A 20,981-nucleotide genomic window follows, 5' to 3' on the forward strand; every position below is an offset into this window, starting at 1 on the left:
ACATGTCCACACAAATACATGTCTATACCTGTACACAAGTGTTCATAGCAGTATTATTCATAATAGCCAAAAAGGTGGCCAAAGGCATATTTTGGATGAACCTTAAAACCATTATGCTAAGTAAAAGAAGCCAGGCACAAAAGACCACATATTATACAAATCCATCTATGTGCAATGTCCAGAATAGACAAATTTAGAGAGACAGAGAGTAGTAGATCAGTGGTTGCTTAGGGTTGGAAGGTAGTGGAAATGGGGTATGACTGATAATAGGCATGGGGTTTCTTGTGTAGAAAATTAAAGTATTCCAAAATTCATTGTGATGGTTGTGCATAGCTATGATTATGCTCAAAACTATGGAACTACTGTATACACTTTAAACAGGTTATATCTCAATAAAGCTGTTATAGTAGAGTAAGAGCAAGAGAGAAAGGGAGAACCCTGTGACCAATGAAAGATCTATTACCAGAACTCTGTTCTTCGGAGTAGACTAGCCTAATGAAGACAAGGCTTGTGCCTGTGTGTAGAGCAGGCTTCCTAGAGCAGGAAAGCTGATGCCACCAAAATCTTATCTCTAGTCTAGATCTCTCTGCCAAGAATTCAATTTTGCATAATGGACATTTCCATGAAATTCTCTCGCAGTTCTTAACAAGTTCAAAAGCAAGTATGTATTTTCATTACACTCCTCTATGTTTTTCTTTGTATTTTCCTATTAGTTATTCATAATCAAAGTCTGAAAATCTCAAAGTAAATTCTGCCTCCTTTTGCTCTATCCCTCAACAAGGCCCTAACCTGTTTATGATTTCAAAGCTTCTCTCTCCTCCCTTCCTGACTTTTACCTGCCACTTTAGTTTAGAAACTATTACACTCCAACCATAGTCTGGTTAAATTTCCTAAGCAGTCTCCTAGACCTTGCTTTCCCCCTTTTATGATCCACCCAAAGAAGCAAGGTTGTTTAGCCTGAGCCAAAGCTAGAACCAAATCCTAGGACTCTGACTTGAGGTACAGGCACTTTCACTACATAGCACTGCCACTGCTCTAGTAGTGATCAATGTTTGTCCTAATTCCTAGTCCTGAAAAAGGTTATTTTATAACTGAATAGAAAGAACATAACAAATCCACAAAGAAGTACTCTTTAAATATGATTTCAGCAGGCTGGAGAAGGTAGAAAAAGAAATGTGATTTGAAGAACCAAAGAACAGCTATGGTAATTACAGAATTTCCCCCTCCTGAGTACAAAGTACATTCATATTCAATCATGTTCAATGAATTTATGCCTTTTCCATGAATATATGCCTTTCAAGGGGAACAGGAATGCAGAGCTTGGGGATTAAGATAAGGAACTTGGGGATTAAGACAAGGACGTAGCCAGGGGTGGGGAATGTCTGGCTCCAGGGCCATATAAGGCCCGCAAAACCATTTGGTCTGGCCTTGCAAAGGCATTAGGGGTGAGCTTATTAAATGTTTGACCAAATATAGCAGGCTAATTTTTAAGTTGATAATTTTGTATGGCCCAAGAATGATGTTATAAATACCCAAATGGCCCTTGACCAAAAAAAGGTTCCCCAACCCTGATGTAAACCAACTACTTCAAAAATGATGATGTATCCTATATAATAAAGGGGTAACATGCAAACTGACCGCCATACCCTCACACAAGATGGCCGCCCCCATGTGGTCACAAGATGGCCTGCAGGGGATGGCAGTTGTGAGCGACCAGGCCAGCAGGGGAAGGTAGTTGGGGGGGACCAGGCCAGCAGGGGAAGGTAGTTGGGGGGGACCAGGCCAGCAGGGGAAGGTAGTTGGGGGGGACCAGGCCAGCAGGGGAAGGTAGTTGGGGGGGACCAGGCCAGCAGGGGAAGGTAGTTGGGGGGGACCAGGCCAGCAGGGGAAGGTAGTTGGGGGGGACCAGGCCAGCAGGGGAAGGTAGTTGGGGGGGACCAGGCCAGCAGGGGAAGGTAGTTGGGGGGGACCAGGCCAGCAGGGGAAGGTAGTTGGGGGGGACCAGGCCAGCAGGGGAAGGTAGTTGGGGGGGACCAGGCCAGCAGGGGAGGGCAGTTAGGGGTGTCTGGGCCAGCAGGGGAGGGCAGTTGGGGGGGACCAGGCCTGCAGGGGAGGGCAGTTGGAGGTGACTGGGCCTGCAAGGGAGGGCAGTTGGGGGCGATCGGGCTGGCAGTGGAGCAGTTAGGCATCGATCAGGCTGGCAGGGGAGTGGTTAGGGGGTGATCAGGCTGGCAGGCAGAAGTGGTTAGGGGCAATAAGGCAGGCAGGCAGGCAAGCAGTTGGGAGCCAGCAGTCCCAGATTGGAGAGGGTGCAGGCTGGGCTGAGGGACACCCCCCCCCACCCATGCATGAATTTTGTGCACTGGGCCTCTAGTCCTATATAATAAAAGGCTAATATGCAAATATAATGCACACTGACCACCAGGGGGCAGACACTCAATCCAGGAGTTGCTGTGTTGTAGCTGGTGGTCAGTGTGCTCCCACAAGGGGAGGGCCACTCAGGCAGAAGCCAGGCTCATGGCTGGCGAGCACAGAGGCAGTGGTAGGAGCCTTTCCCGCCTCCATGGTAATGCTAAGGATGTCCGACTGACAGCCTAGTGGGCCTAAGCCATCAGTCGGACATCCTCCCAGGGCCCCCAGACTGTGAGAGGGAACAGGCCAGGCTGAGGGGACCACCCCCCAAGTGCACGAATTTTGTGCACCGGGCCTCTAGTTTAGCATAAGATTCCTACAATACAAATAAATTTTTAAAAATAGCCTGGATTATAACTTATTTGTTTTGCTTCAGCTACATAGTTAAAAAGAAGTAATGTAAGGTACTAAATTCCTCCTTCACAACAAACTGAGATCTTATGTAAAAAACATTCTAGAATACAAGGGTCTGCCAAAACATACAAGCATAACTGAAGACTTTCATACCGTCTGCCCTCAAGGGTTCGTAAACTAGCCTCTTCTCGTGCGGTCATCCTCTCTCTCCGTGCTGAGTTCTGAGAAGCGTGAAGAGGATGATTTGGGTGTCCCGGGTCACCGGCAGATGCTAATGCAGAACCATAACGTAACTGAGCTTCAGTAGAATCCATAATACTGACCATCCAGTTCCATGTGGGAATAAGCTTCTCTTCTACATAGTTCTATGAAGACCAAACTAAAATAGTTAAAACTGTAAAAACCAAACTAATATAGTTAAAACTAACAAAATAAAGTTAAATTTGATACACAGCAGGTCCTTGAATAATGTCATTTTGTTGATGTGATACTATAGGAACTTAACTCTTATTTATATCCATTAGTGTTATGGTAAAATTGGTTTCATTTTGCTTAAAGTCAAAGAACCTATCGATAACCTATAGGGAGGACTTATGGTAGTAGTATTATGTAAACATTTAAGTATTTGTAACATTAATTCCCATTATACTGAAATTCTCATAATTGACAGCCAAAAAATATATTTGAACAAGTAAGTTTTCAGAAATTTCATACCTGTAAGTTTACTGCATCTTGGTAAGTCAATTTCACAGCGGCTGGAATCTGCGAGTATACTAGGTGATTATACTTAGGAATAAGGCCCATCAAGTCTGAGATTTGTCTGATGACAATGCTGTAAGCCCTGGCTAAACTGCTTGCAGATGTTAAGTAGCTGCTGGCATTGCTAGCTTCCAACGCAGCTGCTGCCGCTGCAGCACTCGTGCTGATGGTACCACTGCGGCGTAAGTTCGAAGGATCGATATAAATCAAACCTGCTGAACTTGCTGTAAGGAAAAAAGGACAAGCACAATAAGCTAATGCCAGTTGCTTACTATGTTTCTTGAGCACTATATATATTTTAAAGAGTTAAAAGATCAAATGTACTTGCAAATGTGGAAACAGCCAAAAACTTTTTTAAGCCATGCTAATTTACGAATGATAAGGGAGACAAGAATTACTATAAACCAGAGGCAATTTTGCCACTGCCCCCACAAAAGGGGGGGACATTTGGCAACATAAGCAAACATTTTTGGTTGTCACACGAGAGCGAGGGGTTGCTAATGGCATCTAGTGAGTAGGTAAACAGCACAGATGATGCTAAACATCCTGCAATAGACAATTACAAAAATAAACAACTATTTAGCAATGGTACAAAGACTGAGAAACCATGATATATGCTTATAGAAATAATTTTTATATTTGACCTCAGCAAAATAGAAACTATTATGAAACTATCTGTTTTCTAGAGGAACATGTGGAACTTCACAAAAATACCTAGTCAACACTTTAGGAATACCAAATTTTCAGACTTACCTGCTGGCGTGGATGTGCTGGAAGGGGCTGTGCTGGCTGCTCGCTGATGCTGGGTGTTTCGGACAGCCCATTGCATGGAACGGGGAGCTTGAGCAGCACCGTTAGCGTGGGAGCTGTTCGTGGTTCTCTCTAAAGGCTCATCAAGCATAAAGGTCTCCTGCTCTATGTCGTCACTCTGACTACTGCTACTATCAGAATCACTCGAGTCATTTGACTGTGAGTCATCTTCAGAAAAGAAGGCAGGAACACTGCTTGCACCTAAATTTTTAATTTTTAAAAGCAAAACCACTGTGAGTTTGTTGACATTTAAAACTACAGTGTACCCCCTGATTCAGGAAAATATATGTACTAAACGGAATGTCAGGCTGTATTCAACAATCCACAAAACATATCATTAAAATAGTTTAATTAGAAAAGAACTCTTTTAAATGAACCTTAAAATTAATCCATTATTTAAAATAACAAAAAAGCAAAACATTATTAAAATAGTACCTTCTTTACTAACACTTACAGGGAAAAAGAATGATGTTATATAAAGATTTAGTCACCCGTGTGCATAGTATGCAGAATACAGTTTAACCAATTCATGCTAAATACAACAGAGTCTTAGTATAAGTAAGGAAGTTGCTGGGATAAGGCACCATACCTGCTTCTGAGCCAGCAGTTGCTGCAGTGACAACACTTCTGCGCCCACTGGCATTATCTTGGTTGCTATGATTGCTTTCACTGTCACTTTCCGTTTCAGCTGCTGCTAGCAAGTCCAGCTCCATGTCACTCCCTAGCAAATACATTTAAATAAGAAGAAAAAAGATGTACAAACTCCCTGTGGGTCCAGACTGGGTCTTATAAGTCAGAGTATCATAAGGGAGGGAACTATGAAAGAGGGAGAAGGAAGGGCAAAGAGAAGGGAGAGATACACTACAGTGAGCATAACTTCCTGTAAGCAGGAAAAGGATGCCTAGGTAAACTATGGCACTAAGTGGATTATCATACAGCAATTCAAAGTCTGCCCTGCAGAGCCTTATGTAAAAAGTGTTGAGCTGACGACTTCAGCAGGGGGAAGAGCTTTGGGGCTAGGCCCACTGCTTCTTTCTCATCTATGGGGAAGAAAGTTAAAAATGTCTATTCTTCATGTAAAACAGTAGATACAAATATCAAAACATACAAAAAGATAAACTTTAAATATGTACAATTTATTGTACATTAGTTACACTGTAATAAAGTTGGCTCCAAAAAAAGTCTATTCTATGACTACTGATAAAAATGGTTAAGGTGACTATGTAGCAAAAAGGCCAAAATGATTATTTTCAAGTTAAAAAGAAAGTCACAAAAATTTCATATACAATATCTAAAGGACACAAATGGGAATAGGGCAGGACTGAAAGTAAAATACAAACTGTTAGCATACAGCTGGCATTATGGGTCATATGTTTTCCTTTTCTCTAATTTCCAAATGTCTCATAATACAGTTATGATTATTTTAATTTCTAAAAGCCCTATAAAAAAATAAAGTGACTTAAACCAAAAGGTAGAGAGGGAGAAGAGAATTATGTTATAAATATACATATATTTATATATGCGTGTATGTACATACAATAGTGGGGCAAAAGTAGGTTGCTAGTTGTGAGGACATGAAACAGTATTCATTCTTGTATTATTATTTATTAATTACTGTATTATTTTCCACACAAACAACTGTTTGTATCTCCACACACATACTACCTCCTAACAGTTGAAACATGCTACAGAATCCCCTGGCAGAAAATAAGTTGAACATTTTGCTAAACATCAAATGGGGCTTTTCTCTGTATTAAAATCTCTCTTTAAGGTACCCGATTTACTCATGTTGAAAAATTTCTCAAATAACTTGCATACCGTCCTCATCATGCTCATCATGTTGGCCCTCGGCCTCAGCATTTTCTTCCCCATGTTCTTCCTGTTCATCATGATGATCCTCTTCTCCAGCCACACCTTCTACCACCTCAACCTAAACCCAGAATCTTATTTGTAGACCATCAAAGCATTAAATAAACCCACTTCTCTACACATGTTCCTCCACAGCAATTAGTCAACGAAAACACAAGGATCCCTAAATATAGGGAACTGAACTCTTCATTTGCTAGTGACAATTTGCTATCAAAATTATGTTGACCTATCTCAATGTTTATAATTATTGTCCATATATAGAACCTCAAAATTAGAACTATAACAATGTATAGTTTTTTAACTTTTGCAATTATAAAATTTACCCCCAAAATATGCAGTTTTCTCTTTACTTCAAATACATTGCACAAAACTACTAAAACTGTTTCTAACATTGAGAAGATCTTTTCTATTAATCTTTAAGTTAAAACAAGTTAATGTTTCCAATTTCCTATTACCCAGTTAATCAAGCACTATTAAAATATTTTTAAGATGTATAACCACAAATGAGAACAAAAATCCAGAAGCTGGCAACAAATGCATTCAACAATAGTAAGCTACTATCAATAAAATTTCTAATGACTACTTTCCCCTCCTCCCCTCCCAAATAAAAGCCTCTTGTCCACCCCAGTTAAAACTACCTCTTCCACGTCTGCTGAGACAATGTCATCCTGTTCTTCGTCTCTGCCCCGAACAGGCTGAGACTGGCTGATGCGCCTCTGCTGTGGGTTGCGGAGGATGTAGGACGACTGAGACTGGCTGGAGCTGTAAGGAAGCGGAGGTCAGCAGTACACTGCAGTCACACCTCAGACATGATGGTACTCAGTGTGATTCACTTGCTAGGATGCTATTTTAAATCGGACCTGAAAATTCTTGGGAACCAGTAAAAACTCATCTAGTCTCTCAGGAAATATAAACCCCAAAGAAATTATTTTATCATAAAGAATAACTCATAAATCTCAAAATTGTGTTGTGGTTTTTAAGATATGTTTTTACTGATTTCAGAGAGAGAAAGGGAGAGAAATAGAAACATCAGTAACAGAGAATCATCAACCAGTCCACTCCCACACGCCCCCTACTGGGGATCGAGCCTGCATCTTGGCAATGTGTCCTGACTGGAATCAAACTATGACCTCCTGGTTCATAGGTGTTGACACTCAACCACTGAACCACACTGGCCGGGCTCAGAATTGTTGTTACTTTACTTTTCATGAGTCCTTACACTGAAATATTTTAAAGAGAAGTTTTCCCTTTTCCATGCTTTTAACACCAGCAGTCCTTAACTTCCAAAGGCTCCAAAAAGCATTCATTCATTAACAAAAGTGTGCTTACTATAAATAATTCACTCTTTAAGAGACCTGACATTACCTACTTTGCATCAGCTTATAAACCTTTGACTTGCTGGGTGTATACGGGGGGAACACATCAGTTCAAAAGTGTGATGTTAAAATAGAATCATAACAAAAGGTGGGTGACAAAATAATGTTACTTTCCTAAAAATCAAATTGAGAAACAGCCAAGAAAGGACAGAAGCCTCCATTATTTAAAAAATAAATAAAAATGGGAGAACCAGAGAGTGCAGCTTAAAAGGCAGGTAGTGGCTAAATTACCCTGTGACCTACTTATTATCCTTTATTTACAGACTAGAGGCCCGATGCATGAAATTCATGCAAGAGTAGGCCTTCCTTCCCCGGCTGCCAGCACCGGCTTCCATCCAGCACCCAGGACCCAGGCTTCCCTCTGGTCGCCCTCCGGCACCTGGGACCTGGGCTTCCCTTGCAGCCCTGGCTTTGTCCAGAAGGACGTCTGGTCTAATTAGTATATTATGCTTTTATTATTATAGATTATTATAGATTTTAAATCACTTCACCTCAGCTGCTCTGAGAAACAAAATCAAACCAGTTATACATGAAGAGTCATCAACTGAGACACAGCCTTCAAGAAACATGTCCCTTGGACTAGAAGGGTTAAAGGAGCCATAGTTTTCACAGAAGACAGCCTGGGGTCTGAGCAAAATAGGAAGTTACATCATAGCAATCCTCTCTTCTATCAAATACATGAGCCAAACATAAATCAAGAAAGGACAACAGATTTCAAGAGACTTATCCTATATCAGCCAAGGTGGAGACAGGAAAAACATCTTTTCAGAGAACTTCTAACTACAAGCCTGCGCTCCTGAGAGTCTGGAGCTGAAATTTGCACTCTGAGGGAGGGTAGACTTCAGTGTTGGTCAACCCAATACCTCAACACTATCAGTAAGCACCAAGCAGCAATTTCTCTCCCTACTCTGCCATCTAATACTCTGTCTAATGTAACAGCAAAGGAAAATACCTGTCTAGATTTTTAAATATTTCTAAACGTCAATAGCTGTGGAACCTGCTATCTAACACCTCTCTGAGCCTCGGTTCCCTCCCTTTTAAAACTGGAGTGATAGTGGTACCTAACAGTTACTGGGTACCACAGAACAGGTAATATAGCTGTAATGCTGAGGGAAGTTCCTAGTTTGTGCTAAACTTCCAGTGACAGTTATTATATGAGGCACAGAGACAGAGTAGACACAAATGAATTAATAAAGACATTAAGAGTTTCAAAGAGGTGGGAGGAAGCAACAGAAAAGCAAAACAACTGAACTTAAGAATTTATACTCAATGTAGTGGTAAACACCATCTACCATCTAACATAAGAGAAATCCCAGAAACTGGTCAAGTGTATATGTTTTATTTAAGACATGCTTGGAACCCTGGTCAGAAGACAACCTATTCGAAGGAGTGATTGTACTGTATTATAATGGACTTCTATATTATGAAGTAGTAGAAAACATTAGCACTGATAAGTGTTGATATCAAATGAGATCTACTTCTGGAAAGACATAAGAGGTTGGCCCAACAATACAACAAGGGGAATGGAGTAAAGAGCAGAGCTTAAGAGTGTACAATACTTTAATACTAAGCAAGGTGAAAAAAATCTTAAAATTTAGTAGGAACAGGCTAGGCTCATGGATACTCTTCAGAGATGAGATGCTTCCAAAATCTGTTCAATGCAATAAAAAATTTTACGTCCTCTGGGGGGTTGGGAAGGGGGGGACACACAAGGGAAGGGCACAAGGAATTCACAAGGTAATACCACCTAAGTAACTGGGGGTTCCTCACAGGGTATAAGAATCAGGAACATCACAAGAGTACAAGAAGATTTCACTAGCAGAACCTTTGGATACTAAGGTATATCTGGCAAGTCTGAAAATATATAGCTTGATTTGTAACAGTTTTCAGCAAATCCTGGAAGTACATCAATGACAAGGCTACCGTGGGAGAGCTTTGACAGACACACCTAGATTTAGATTCCAGGGTATCCTACAAGAACTGATAATAAATGGAAAGTTGGGACACATACTGGCATATGGAGTATAAGGAGAATAGTGAGAGCAGATACTCAACATCAACTCAAATGAAACTCGGGTTAAGATTTGGGAACTCTCCAAATCCTAAAGGAGGCCATTCTTAACACATAGGTGTTCAGAAAGAAGAAGGGTCTTTAGGTCTTAAAGATCCTTATTAAAACATTATTACATATATACACAGTAACAAAATCAGACTTAAGAAAACCAACAAAATAAACAAGTTACTTGCCTAAGGCCTCTAGTGCCTTGCCACTCATAAGTGTCACCCCTAAAGCAGCAGCTTTGGCATTATCTGACAGTCTTTAAGAAATACTGAATCTCAGGCCCCACCCAGCCCTCCAGAATCAGCCTCTGCATTTTTTAATAAGATCCCCAAGTGATTTGCATGCGTATTAAAGCTTGAGAAGCACTGCGCTAAATAAAAGGTACCAGAACATTTAGTTTTAGGTTCCAAACATTCTGACTCAAAAACTTCAGTCTAGCAAGGTAAATTATCAACTAAATGGAAAAGATGAGATTTAAGAATAAGTAACTTTGTAACTAGAAATTTTTATTACTGAGTTGTTTTAGCCCCTTCCTAGTTAATATGGCTGTTGTAGAAAATATTTTAAAATTCTATCATTCTGATTGTTATCTACATAAGTTGCGCCCCATAGTCCCAGCCTTTGGACACAGAGAAAGTTATCTTTTATCTTTTCATTCTTTAACTTGGCCTTCCAACAGGCTGTTACTTAAAGGTAAGAAAAAACAGAAAATAACGATGTCTACAGAAGTCTTAAGTAAGGTTTCCTATCAGGTTACCGTCGTGGCCTAATAAAAATAGTGCCTTTCCAAACCAAAACCCACAACTATCTGTCTATTAGACATGGAGGTATAATTTTTAAAGTACTTTTACATGTTCCAAACAAAGTAAAATCTTCACCATTTGATATACAAATGATTATGTACACCACCTGAATGCTCATGCAAAGGTTAAGTCAAATGTGACGTTTCCAGAGAAAGAATTAATCAGAATCTGTTACCAGGTAGAAATTTACCTGCTAGACTGATCAGATGATGGTCGTGGTGGTAGTGGTTCCACTGAAAATAATTCTTCACTGCCTTGCATGGCATCTATGCTGGTACTAGCCAGAGTAAAAGGTGCAGTTGGACGAGCGATCCCCATTCTGACAGGAACTATCAGCGACTCCGCTACATTGCACAATTCTTCCACTGCATAAGGCAGCAGTGCCTGGAATACACGCTTGCATTTTCCAATTGGCTGCGGAATAAAGTTGCTAGAACAAAAAGGAAAATACAGGAATCTTTTATGAATCCTTTCATATACATGATGTCAGTTTCACAAAAAGTTTGTGCAAAATAATGCAAAAGTCAAAAGGGATGCCTTACTTTTTCTTTTTGGATGAAGCCATTTCCACACTAAGAATAACAAAAACTCTTGCCACAGAGCGCAAAAACCTCATTGTCACAGCAATGGCTTCTTCCCGACGTCCAGGTGTGTACTTGTTCTGGAGTTCTTTCACCAGCGTGCCCAGGAGGGTATCCAGAAGCTTTAAGAGATTATAACCACTCCATTAGTGCCGAGACATCGCAGAAGATGTTTAGACATTCATTAGGCAAAAAGTTCCAACCCTTTTCAATGTTCACATTTCATAATAAAAATCTCCAAATAAATTTAACCAAAACATTTACAAAGTCAGTGATTAGTTTATGTCACATGCTGACCAGGGCTTGGCCTATAGGTCTCAGATGCCTGACTTCTTGTGTTCAGTCTCACAGTCCTATGGATAGCAATTAAAATTTAGAAGAACAATACCAACTATGTCAGGTCAGAGGAAGAATATATTTCATTCACTATAGGGTACTTATTGAAGCACCTAAGTAGAGTTAACTATTTATATTAATAAATTTATAATCCCATCCCTATCACTTAACTATTATTATTATTACTTTCTAGTCTCATTTCTATGCATGGTCTACCATATAAGTATCAATTACTGAGAACATCCAATTTCATGTTATTTTCTGGTTTTTTTTAATGTTATTTAACCCTATTCTTATTTTTTTTAATTCAAATATCTGTTTTTAAAAATCTATTTTTATTGATTTGAGAGAGAGGGAAAGAGAGAGAGAGAGATAGAATACTGATGAGAGAGAAACACCCATTACCTGCCTCGTCCCCCCCCTCCCCCCAATTGGAGATTGAGCTCACAACCCTGGCATGTGCCCTGACTGGGAATCTAACCAGTGACCTCTTGGTACATGGAACAACGCTCAATTAACTGAGCCATATCGGCCTGACAAAATAACCCTTATTTGTAAATTGCTACATTACATTCAGTAGTGGTTTAACTCTAATTTGATTCATTTTCCATTAATATTGGATCCATAAAGTATTTTGTTTTTTAATTTTACATTACATTATGATACAACTTTTTCTTTCTCATATAATAAATTATTACCTTATTAGAGGCCCAGTGCACGGATTCGTGCACATTGAAAGTAAATTAATTAGAAGGTGGCCAGCAGGGTGGGACTGGGTGAGAAGGGCCGGCCACACCCTGGAGCCAACCTCCCACGGTCTCTCCCCAGCCGGCCACACCTAGGGCGGCGCGCAGGGGCTTGAAGGGCATCTGCGGAGTGAGCGGGGTCCCTCCGGCAGGTGGGATCCTTCAGCCTGGCCTGCGGGGATCAGGCTAAGCCGGCAGTCCAACATCCCCTGAGGGGTCCTGGAGTGCAAGAGGGCACTCTGCAAAGTTGCTGTCGCTCATCAGCTCGTCAAAGTTGCTGTGTTGAGCGTCTGCCCCCTGATGGTCATTGCGCGTCATAGCTACCAGCCAGTTGGCCTGTCAGCCAGTAGGCCGCTTAGGCTTTTATATATATAGATGACAAGTTCTGACGACAATGATATTTTTATGGCTCTTGACACTGCTAAGCTGTTTTCCAAAAGAGTGCCAAATACAATGCCACCCATCAGTGTAAGTGTGTCTTTACCATAACCTCATCAACACTGGGTTTTATAGTTTATATCCTTTTCTAATTTCACAGCAAAAAGGATACTTAAAAAGTTTAATTTGAACACTGCTCCAATCATTTTTACACTGTTGTATTTAGGAATTTACTTAGAATGAAAAGAGTTTCTGCTGTTAACTGAGACATTTAAATCACCCCAAAATTCCATTCCCCTTAATGTACTGCTTAATTAGAGCTTATCAGTACTTAGGAATTTGGACTAGTAAAATTATGGGAAGTTAAGTAAGAAAAACAGCCTTTTCACGTGCTTATAAATAAACATTCAAAGGACTTACTTACCAAGATGTCTGCTGTACACTTGACTATAAGGCAATGAGTAAAACAGTCCAGCCGAATCGTGCCGCTTTGCTGATTGAGGTATACTTGCTCTTCTGGCAAAAGGTGGCCTATCCTACTGCTGGCACTGAGACTGAATGGGGAAGGAAAGAGAATGCACTATAACTGACTACACTAACATGGGAAGTAGATAAATCTAAAAAGAATTTAATGAATACATACGGATCTTTATTCTCCTGTGACCCAAACATAATCATAGATTTCAAAGCATTCCAGTCCTGTAGAACACGCTCCAACGCAAGCTGGGCAAATCTTGGGGGCTCTAAGTCATGATCAGGCATATCTGAATCTAAAAAGAAATAATGGGTAAGACAAAAGAATAAACATCCATTTTTTCATATGTGGATGTTTTCCATAACTGTAAAATTTACTCACCTTCGGGATTGGCTGTTTTTCGATTACGATCCTCCCTGATCCGAGGAGGTCTGTACTGGCAATGCTCTACTGTCTGCCTTGCAACTGTTTGCACTAAAAACAATAGCAGGTGCTCGCCCCTATACAAAACAGAACACTGTTGTCAGGGGGACTATGTGTGTGTTTGGGGAGAGGAGGGGGGACTGGGGATGGCACTCAGATGTGCATCCTTTTTCCACCTAATTTATGTCCTAAAAACCCCACTTGCCTGCTGTTTGGCAGAGTGACCAGATTAGTAGCAGTGAGCAGGCGATAAAGTAGATCAAGACGAGCAGATTTCTGTCCAGCAATTAGAGTTTTGCATTTACATTTCTCCCAACAATCACAATAGGCTGTCGGTGATGTCCGTTTGAGTCTAGAAAGAATTCATACACAACTATAAAAACTGAAATGTTTTTAAAGATACAAACATTATATTGAAAAATAGAGGCATTGAACCAAACAGAACTTATTAATTTTTGAATGCAAAGTGCAACTATTAAAATATATGTAACAAGAATCACACAAAACTCTTATGAGAAGAGGTATCTCAAATAGGACTCAGTATAGTCACTTCCTCTGGAGTGTGTTCCTATTTCCCCACAGCCCCAGTTCAGTTTATGTGATCTTCCTATGTGCCTCTCATGAACCAAAACCCTATGGGCAGATGTTTCTTGCTTGTGTCCTCTGATAGGAGTGTCAACCCTGTGAGGACAGAGACTAACTTTGTCCACCACCACCCTAACTTCTAGCACAATGAGAGCACTTAGTAAAGGCAATCAATGAATAAAGACGATCAATTTTAGATACCTAAAATAAGGTAGACGAACAGCCAAAATTCTTTGAATAAAAATCCTAAGTATTAATACAATATCTATAAAATTTTCCACTTGTCCTACATAACTGCTTATTTTAAAGCAGAATAGGTGGTTTTTACAAACCAGTCTCCCTTATCTGTAACACCTACCCATCTGCACCAATTACGCTCATGTCCCTACGAGACTCTGAGGCACTCAGATCTGTGAAAACTAACAAACTAGCTACGGTAACTCTACTGCTGAATTGAAAGGTTATCACCTTTAGTTTAACATCCACTATGATTCTCTTAATGTGATTTCTTGCTACAAGGGACCTAATACTGGAGAATACAGACAAAATCATCCTATCACTACATCTCAAAAGATTAACTAGATCCTAGTCACAATGTATGACCACATATTCCTTTGCATATTAGCCTTCTTTTATTTAAAGAGCAAACATTTCAAAGTACACTTTAAATCAAGAGCCACATTCTAATATGTAAACTGGCTTAAAGAGGAAAGAGGACTAGATGATAAAACCTCATGCTTTCTGAACTATGGAACAAAACATTGACTTGGTACAGATCATTTTAATGCAGCAATAGGAATCTAAGCAGTTTACAATGTTAGAGTAAACCAGATTGTACTCACTTGCAATCATGGCCTTTATGGCAAACCCTGGCACATTCCGTACAACAACAGAGTGACTCCAGCAAGCCACATGTTCGACACTCAAAAATATCCTAAAATTAAAAGGGTATACTTCAATAAAACACACAATCATATACATATAATTATTATTTCTGGCATTTTCTAAGACATTTCAATGATGATAGCAGAGCAAAATTAATGCGCTCTGGAAACAAAGTAATGGATGTTATAGTGAATATACATTTTACATTAGACAAATGCAAATCATATAATCTTATTCTACCAGTAGGACAAAAATAATTTATACCATCCAAAAAAGAGAATTACAGCTATAAAATCTACATCAAGAGTAGTGGATCAGATTATACTACCCAGTGAAGATTTCTCATTTTCATGATATCCCATAACTAAGTTAAGAATCAACTTCTCTGCTTCATTTATTTAGGAATTAAATAAAAATTAATTTTCTTTGGAGAATTTTATAACTTAGAGTAACAGGAAATATCAGACTTGTAATATACCAAGATAAACTATAACTCTAGTGATGGTCAAAGGGGAAAAAAAGAAAACCTGAAGATAGCGTAAACATAGGAAAATGTAAAATAATTTACCTGGTTAATGTGCTCTGCTCCAGTCCATGTAAAACTGCAGGTATCATTACAACATAAGACATATAATGGAGAGTCATCGGGGTTGGTGCCTGATGGGCAAACCATTCCCATAAAAACATCTTCCTCTTTTTCACTTGAGGATACTTCAGCTACAAAGATTAAAGAAAGGACTTAATCACAGTCATCTGCTACTTTCCTCAAATGGAAAAGCTCTAACATTTACATAGTATAAATAAGAAACTACTACATATTAATAAAAAGAAAAAACCTGATATACAAAGTCAACATGCAAGGAAATCCAGTCAATTCTGTGCAAAGTGTAACTATCTCATAACCACGTTTGAGGACAATACAAATGCACCACACATCAGCCACCTGAGTCCTGCACTGAGTTATGCAGTTAAGATTCAAGTCCAACCTATTTAACAAAGTATAGACAATCACATCAAGTATTTATAGCCAGTATTTTAAAGAGGATAACTACTTCAATCTTTTAAAGGCTACATGACAGGAATTGATATTCCTTAATGTTTTCTATTAAGCAAGTATTCCAAGTCAGAAGAACAATAAGATATCTGACCTCTAACTTCTATAAAATGTTATCACTAACACCATTTTAACCACTGGCGGGTTCTATTAATAATTCATCTTTATTTTCAAAACATAGGTCATTACATTATATATTATGGAAACATTTTGAAATTTAAGAAATCTATACCGGGTGCTTTTTGCTAGAAAGTTAGAATATATAACTCACTTGAAAAAAGTGTAAACATGAATTTTACACACAAACACTAACATATACATGCACAAAATAATTATCTTGATAATTTCTAATCAATCATATCATTCCAATATACAGAAATTAGTTTTGAAGAATTACAATATTATGTGTATAGAAGAGAATCTATTCAAATTTTAAAATATGCAACTCATTTAGGACTTGAAATAAATTACCTTTTGCAATTTTCTGTGCTGTTTCTAAGATGGTAATTGCAGCTGGGTAAGCTCGGCCACTTACAGCTGACATAAATGGGGTCATTCCCCTTGCATCCCTAAAATGAGAAAAATTGTACATAAAAATATTAATTATCAATTACTTTTCCTTACTGATTGTAAAAAAGAAAGGCATGTTCATGATGCAGTAACTAATTATGTTTTGTTAAATAATGTCCCACCACTCAAAAAGAATGTTCTGGTCTCATATTATCTCACTTAGGAAAGAAAGCCCCCGTCTCTCTAAACCGTGCTTCCTTTCTTAGCCTTTAGTGACACTATTGACCAGTAAGGGCTCTGGAGTCAAACCAACTCTTTTTAAACATAGAAATAGGAATAAGGCTCTGTTTCGTAAGATTGTGATGAGGATTAAATAAATTACTTAAAAAGCTTTTAGTACAATGCCTGCCAAATAATTTGTACTCAATACACGTTAGCTATTATTATGTATTTTCTCTTACACACATGCCTTCAATATTCTTTACTGAATTTCTACTCCCCCCTGGAATTTCCAAAATCCCAACCTCAGACATTTGTGCTTCCCTCTCTCATCCACCACAGCAGCTGCCACTTCTATGAGGTCAGAACAGTCCCAGCACCTACACCTGCTCACTTGATAAATCTAGTTAGGATTTCCCAGTGACCCCTCCCATCCAACATACCTAACCGCTAAAGTCATCTTTCTCCCAGATCTGCTCTCGACCTGACTTCTCTCTGAGAACCAACAGCATCACTGTCACTAGTAACTAAGACAAAACTTGGATTCTTTATGAAAGTCTTCCTTCTAAATCAATTTTTTACCTTTGCCTCTAATCTTTTCCATCTTTAACAAATCAGTGTATTGCAACACACAAAATGAAGGCTGTAAGTAGGCATACACAATATAGCCTCAACTTTACTCTCTACTCTTGCCTAATTTTAACACTTTTTTATACCACATTCATATTATTATTTTTATAACCCCACTTTGATACTGTTATAGTCTAAACAAAGCCATTATTCAGAGGATCCAAGCCCAAAGAATAGACCGAAGTGGTGGCTTTAACCTAACTTTTCAGATTTGCTGACTACTATTCTTCTCTTCTGACCGTCCACCTTCAATTAGATGAGTTACTGTCATAAAATATTTATACTTCTCCATTTTAATGTTGTTGCTCACTCTTCTCCCTACTCATTCCTCATGGTTCTACTCAAACTTCATCTTCATAAAGCTGCCTACTTCAGAACACATGTTTCCCCTATGTTTATTCCAAAATACATGTGTCCTTCCTGTCCCAAATCAATATCTCAGTTCTGGAAGCAAGAGATGAACCAAGGTTGGAATTCCTGCTGTGCCACTCACTAGAGTTTTATAACCCTGGGTAAGTTCAATAACCTCTGAAAGCCTGGATTTTCAAATGTATGATGGGAATAATATCACCTACTTCAGACGGTTATTTCTAGAATTAGGAGTTAATGCAAGTAGAGTTTGGCACAGATGATGACTAATTTTTATAAAAATGTTTATTATTATGAGCTTGTAAAGATAAACAATCATGCTGAAAGCAGGATATGATCTATTAATGGTTAATGAGCATTTACCACAGAATACTTATCAAAAACTCTGCATAATCTCATGATGATGCATTCTGCAAGCCAAAAAAATTTCCAAAGAAACCATCAGAATCATCATGCAGTTCTAAATACAGATTCCAGGCCCCATCCCAGACCTACTGAGTCATACTTCTAGTGTAGAGCTTTGGGGAAGAATCTGTATAATTTTCAAAGTTTTCCAAGCGACAGTGGTAGAACTAACTTACGGATTCACATTTGAGAATAAAACGCATCTTTTTAACATATATACACTCAAATCAAGCTAACATAAAATCACGTTATATTCATTTAGTGGACACTGAATTTTATGGAGAAAGCATCTTTCACTGAAGAGAGCATAGTAACAGAGGGCATACAATGTTGGATTCTATTAAGTATATTAAACTTCTTACTTGGCAGAAAGGAGTTCTCGTAGATAGGGCTGCAGAACAACACTGTCACATAACAATTTCAATATAAAATGAGCATTGGCCTTTCGATCCTTGGATTCTACTACAGATGGCTCTGTGGAAGGACCTGTAATTAAGCAGATCCATTTGGTAACAAAACAAGAATAAACAAGACCGAGTGAAAGAATATTCTGGAATAATATACCAACTATTTATTAAATATACCACGAGAAAAATATTCTAGTATTAGTAATAAATTAATAACTTCATTAAAGAGAATTTTAACACATTTTACACATCTCAACTGATGAAATGCATGTGCATCCACACCACAATTTCACTGACACATGAAGATAATTCAGAGAATGGGATGCTTCTCAAGCCAAGGAACGTCTCCTTGAGATAAAAGTGTGGCTCTGTCAAAGCCATTTGTGAAGTGTGTTCCTCCAAATGTCTACGCAAATGCAGTAGGACAGATTCTCACCTGGAATGGTGGAGGTGCTTGGTCCTTGAGTGGTGCCAGAGGCTGCTGTGGTAAGAGATCCCACAGCAGGGGCCAGGATAAAATCAATGTCACCATCTTTCAGTAAACAGAATAGCAGGATGCATATCATTATAGGCAACATTTCCCTAACTTGTTCTCTTAACTGGACTTAAGGCTCTTCTGTACAAGCCAAATGACAAATCAGACAGAGGTTTAAATATAAACTTATTTTCCTAACTATAAAAGAAGGAATCCACTAGATAATTTACTGATTTACCCAGATGTATTGCTAAGTAGCTTCTTATCAGTAAGGAAATATTTCAGTAAGGAATACCTGACAAGATTTTCTGGAAATTTAATTTTTAAATTACAAACCCCTTAAACCAAATCTTTGTAACTAAATTAGTTACAATACACATTACGCTACTTTTAAATATTTCAGATTTACCAATAACCCATTTAAAATGCTCAATTCCTCTTCTTTCATAACCCTGTCTTTTTGTTAAAAACTAAATAAAATAACAGATCTTACCAGGATCCATCGCAGGAGGATCAGGAACCCAACTAGGGGGGGCTATCGGGGGTGAAACTGGATCCTGATGGTCACTGGATGAAGCTCCAGCTTCATGTCTACCCAAACCAGCCGCTCTCAATGAACGTCGCATCATTTCCCGTAACCTCAAACTAGAAGAACATGGACAAAATCAAAACTCACTACCATGACTAAATGTAATGAAAAGGTACACAGAACTTCTCATCTGAGATCAAAGTTTGTTCTACAAGCAAATGCTCCAGGCAAAGGCAGTGAAGTACAAATGCCAATTCTGAAATCACAGAATAAGTCAGTGAGGGACAGAAATGAAACTGGGGGCTCCTAGTCCCCAGTTCAGCATTAAAACCACTAACTTAAGCACAGGGAACAAAAGTTGCCGTGAAGATTAGAAAATAATCTCTCATACAGTTAAGACAAATGAGCAGCTGAATATTAAAACAAAAAAAATTTTCTGTCCCATTTATAATTAGTAAGAATTAAGTTTAATAATAGACATCAGCGAACAGACTAAGCACAAAACTAGTACAGACTGATTTAACCCACTAAATCCCTTGTCTGTGATCTCAAAAGCAATTGAATTAATATTCAGAGTAAGTAATTTTACAACGAAGACCAATTTAAATTTATTTTTTATACACATTTTTTTTTAACAGTACAACTTGCATCACAATGAAATTAACAAATGAAACTGGAGCTTGTAAAATGTGCTGTTAGATTAATGTCTGGGCGTGATTTTTTTTTTTCCTAAAAAAAAAGTACTGCACAGATGTGCACATCACTAAAAAGAAAAATATCATAAACACAGACCTCGTTAGGGAAACTGGTAACTACCTACCTATAAAAAAATCTGAACCTCTGAATAAAAGCTTACAAAGGCTACAAAATTAATACATTAATAACTAACAGCAATTAAGATAGCACATGAGGCAAATCAGACACAACTTTAGAGCTTCTGAATAGAGTAAAAATTCCATTTTAAGGGCCAGGCAACACAAGGGATTTCATTCTCCCTTGCAGATTTAATCCCAAAGATATGACATTTCTGATGTAAAAGACCTAACACCTTACCAGGTGAGCATTATGTCTATAAATAAGTGATTTAGAAAGATTCTTAATGTTTGAATCTCTAATTATGATTATTTAATCCATAGTAAATGTGTTTTTCCACAGAAGTGATTTAGAAAGATTCTTATTAATGTTTGAATCTCTAATTATGATTATTTAATTCAAAGTAAATGTGTTTTTCCATAGCAATACATTTTCAAATTTTTAAGTATATTTTTATTTAAAGCATTTACGAAAATTTCTTTTAGAGACTACTTTCAGGAACATGTCTATTTTACAAGGCTTTTGCATGATGATGTACTTTTGGGAACAGAAACATTCTTTGGAAGCAAATTTAGTGTCTCAAGTAGTATCTTAGTTATTATAACATTCACTATTTAAAAATACCTACAGTAAATTATTTTACGTTATCCATGTCTTCTCTCTCTCTCTCCCAATTCAGAAATCTGAGTTTAAGAGTTTTTATAATATGGAGGGGA

General features: G+C 38.4%; 1 protein-coding gene across 1 annotated transcript in view; it reads right to left on the reverse strand.

The window, feature by feature from the left end:
* UBR5 (ubiquitin protein ligase E3 component n-recognin 5) overlaps positions 1 to 20,981 on the reverse strand; it is a 94,738-nt gene that overhangs the window by 25,300 nt on the left and 48,457 nt on the right. The window contains exons 23-40 of the mRNA XM_014550202.1: positions 19,417 to 19,568; positions 18,885 to 18,980; positions 18,404 to 18,527; positions 16,380 to 16,477; positions 15,423 to 15,571; positions 14,812 to 14,903; positions 13,590 to 13,736; positions 13,343 to 13,461; positions 13,130 to 13,256; positions 12,911 to 13,040; positions 10,988 to 11,148; positions 10,636 to 10,875; positions 6,843 to 6,966; positions 6,154 to 6,265; positions 4,925 to 5,056; positions 4,279 to 4,536; positions 3,481 to 3,749; positions 2,920 to 3,131 (exon numbers count right to left, since the gene is read on the reverse strand). Coding sequence (XP_014405688.1) covers positions 2,920 to 3,131; positions 3,481 to 3,749; positions 4,279 to 4,536; positions 4,925 to 5,056; positions 6,154 to 6,265; positions 6,843 to 6,966; positions 10,636 to 10,875; positions 10,988 to 11,148; positions 12,911 to 13,040; positions 13,130 to 13,256; positions 13,343 to 13,461; positions 13,590 to 13,736; positions 14,812 to 14,903; positions 15,423 to 15,571; positions 16,380 to 16,477; positions 18,404 to 18,527; positions 18,885 to 18,980; positions 19,417 to 19,568 — 2,742 coding nt within the window. The remainder of the gene's footprint in view (positions 1 to 2,919; positions 3,132 to 3,480; positions 3,750 to 4,278; positions 4,537 to 4,924; positions 5,057 to 6,153; positions 6,266 to 6,842; positions 6,967 to 10,635; positions 10,876 to 10,987; positions 11,149 to 12,910; positions 13,041 to 13,129; positions 13,257 to 13,342; positions 13,462 to 13,589; positions 13,737 to 14,811; positions 14,904 to 15,422; positions 15,572 to 16,379; positions 16,478 to 18,403; positions 18,528 to 18,884; positions 18,981 to 19,416; positions 19,569 to 20,981) is intronic.

Source organism: Myotis brandtii, unplaced genomic scaffold, assembly GCF_000412655.1.
Source record: "Myotis brandtii unplaced genomic scaffold, ASM41265v1 scaffold59, whole genome shotgun sequence".
Taxonomy (NCBI): Eukaryota; Metazoa; Chordata; class Mammalia; order Chiroptera; family Vespertilionidae; genus Myotis; species Myotis brandtii.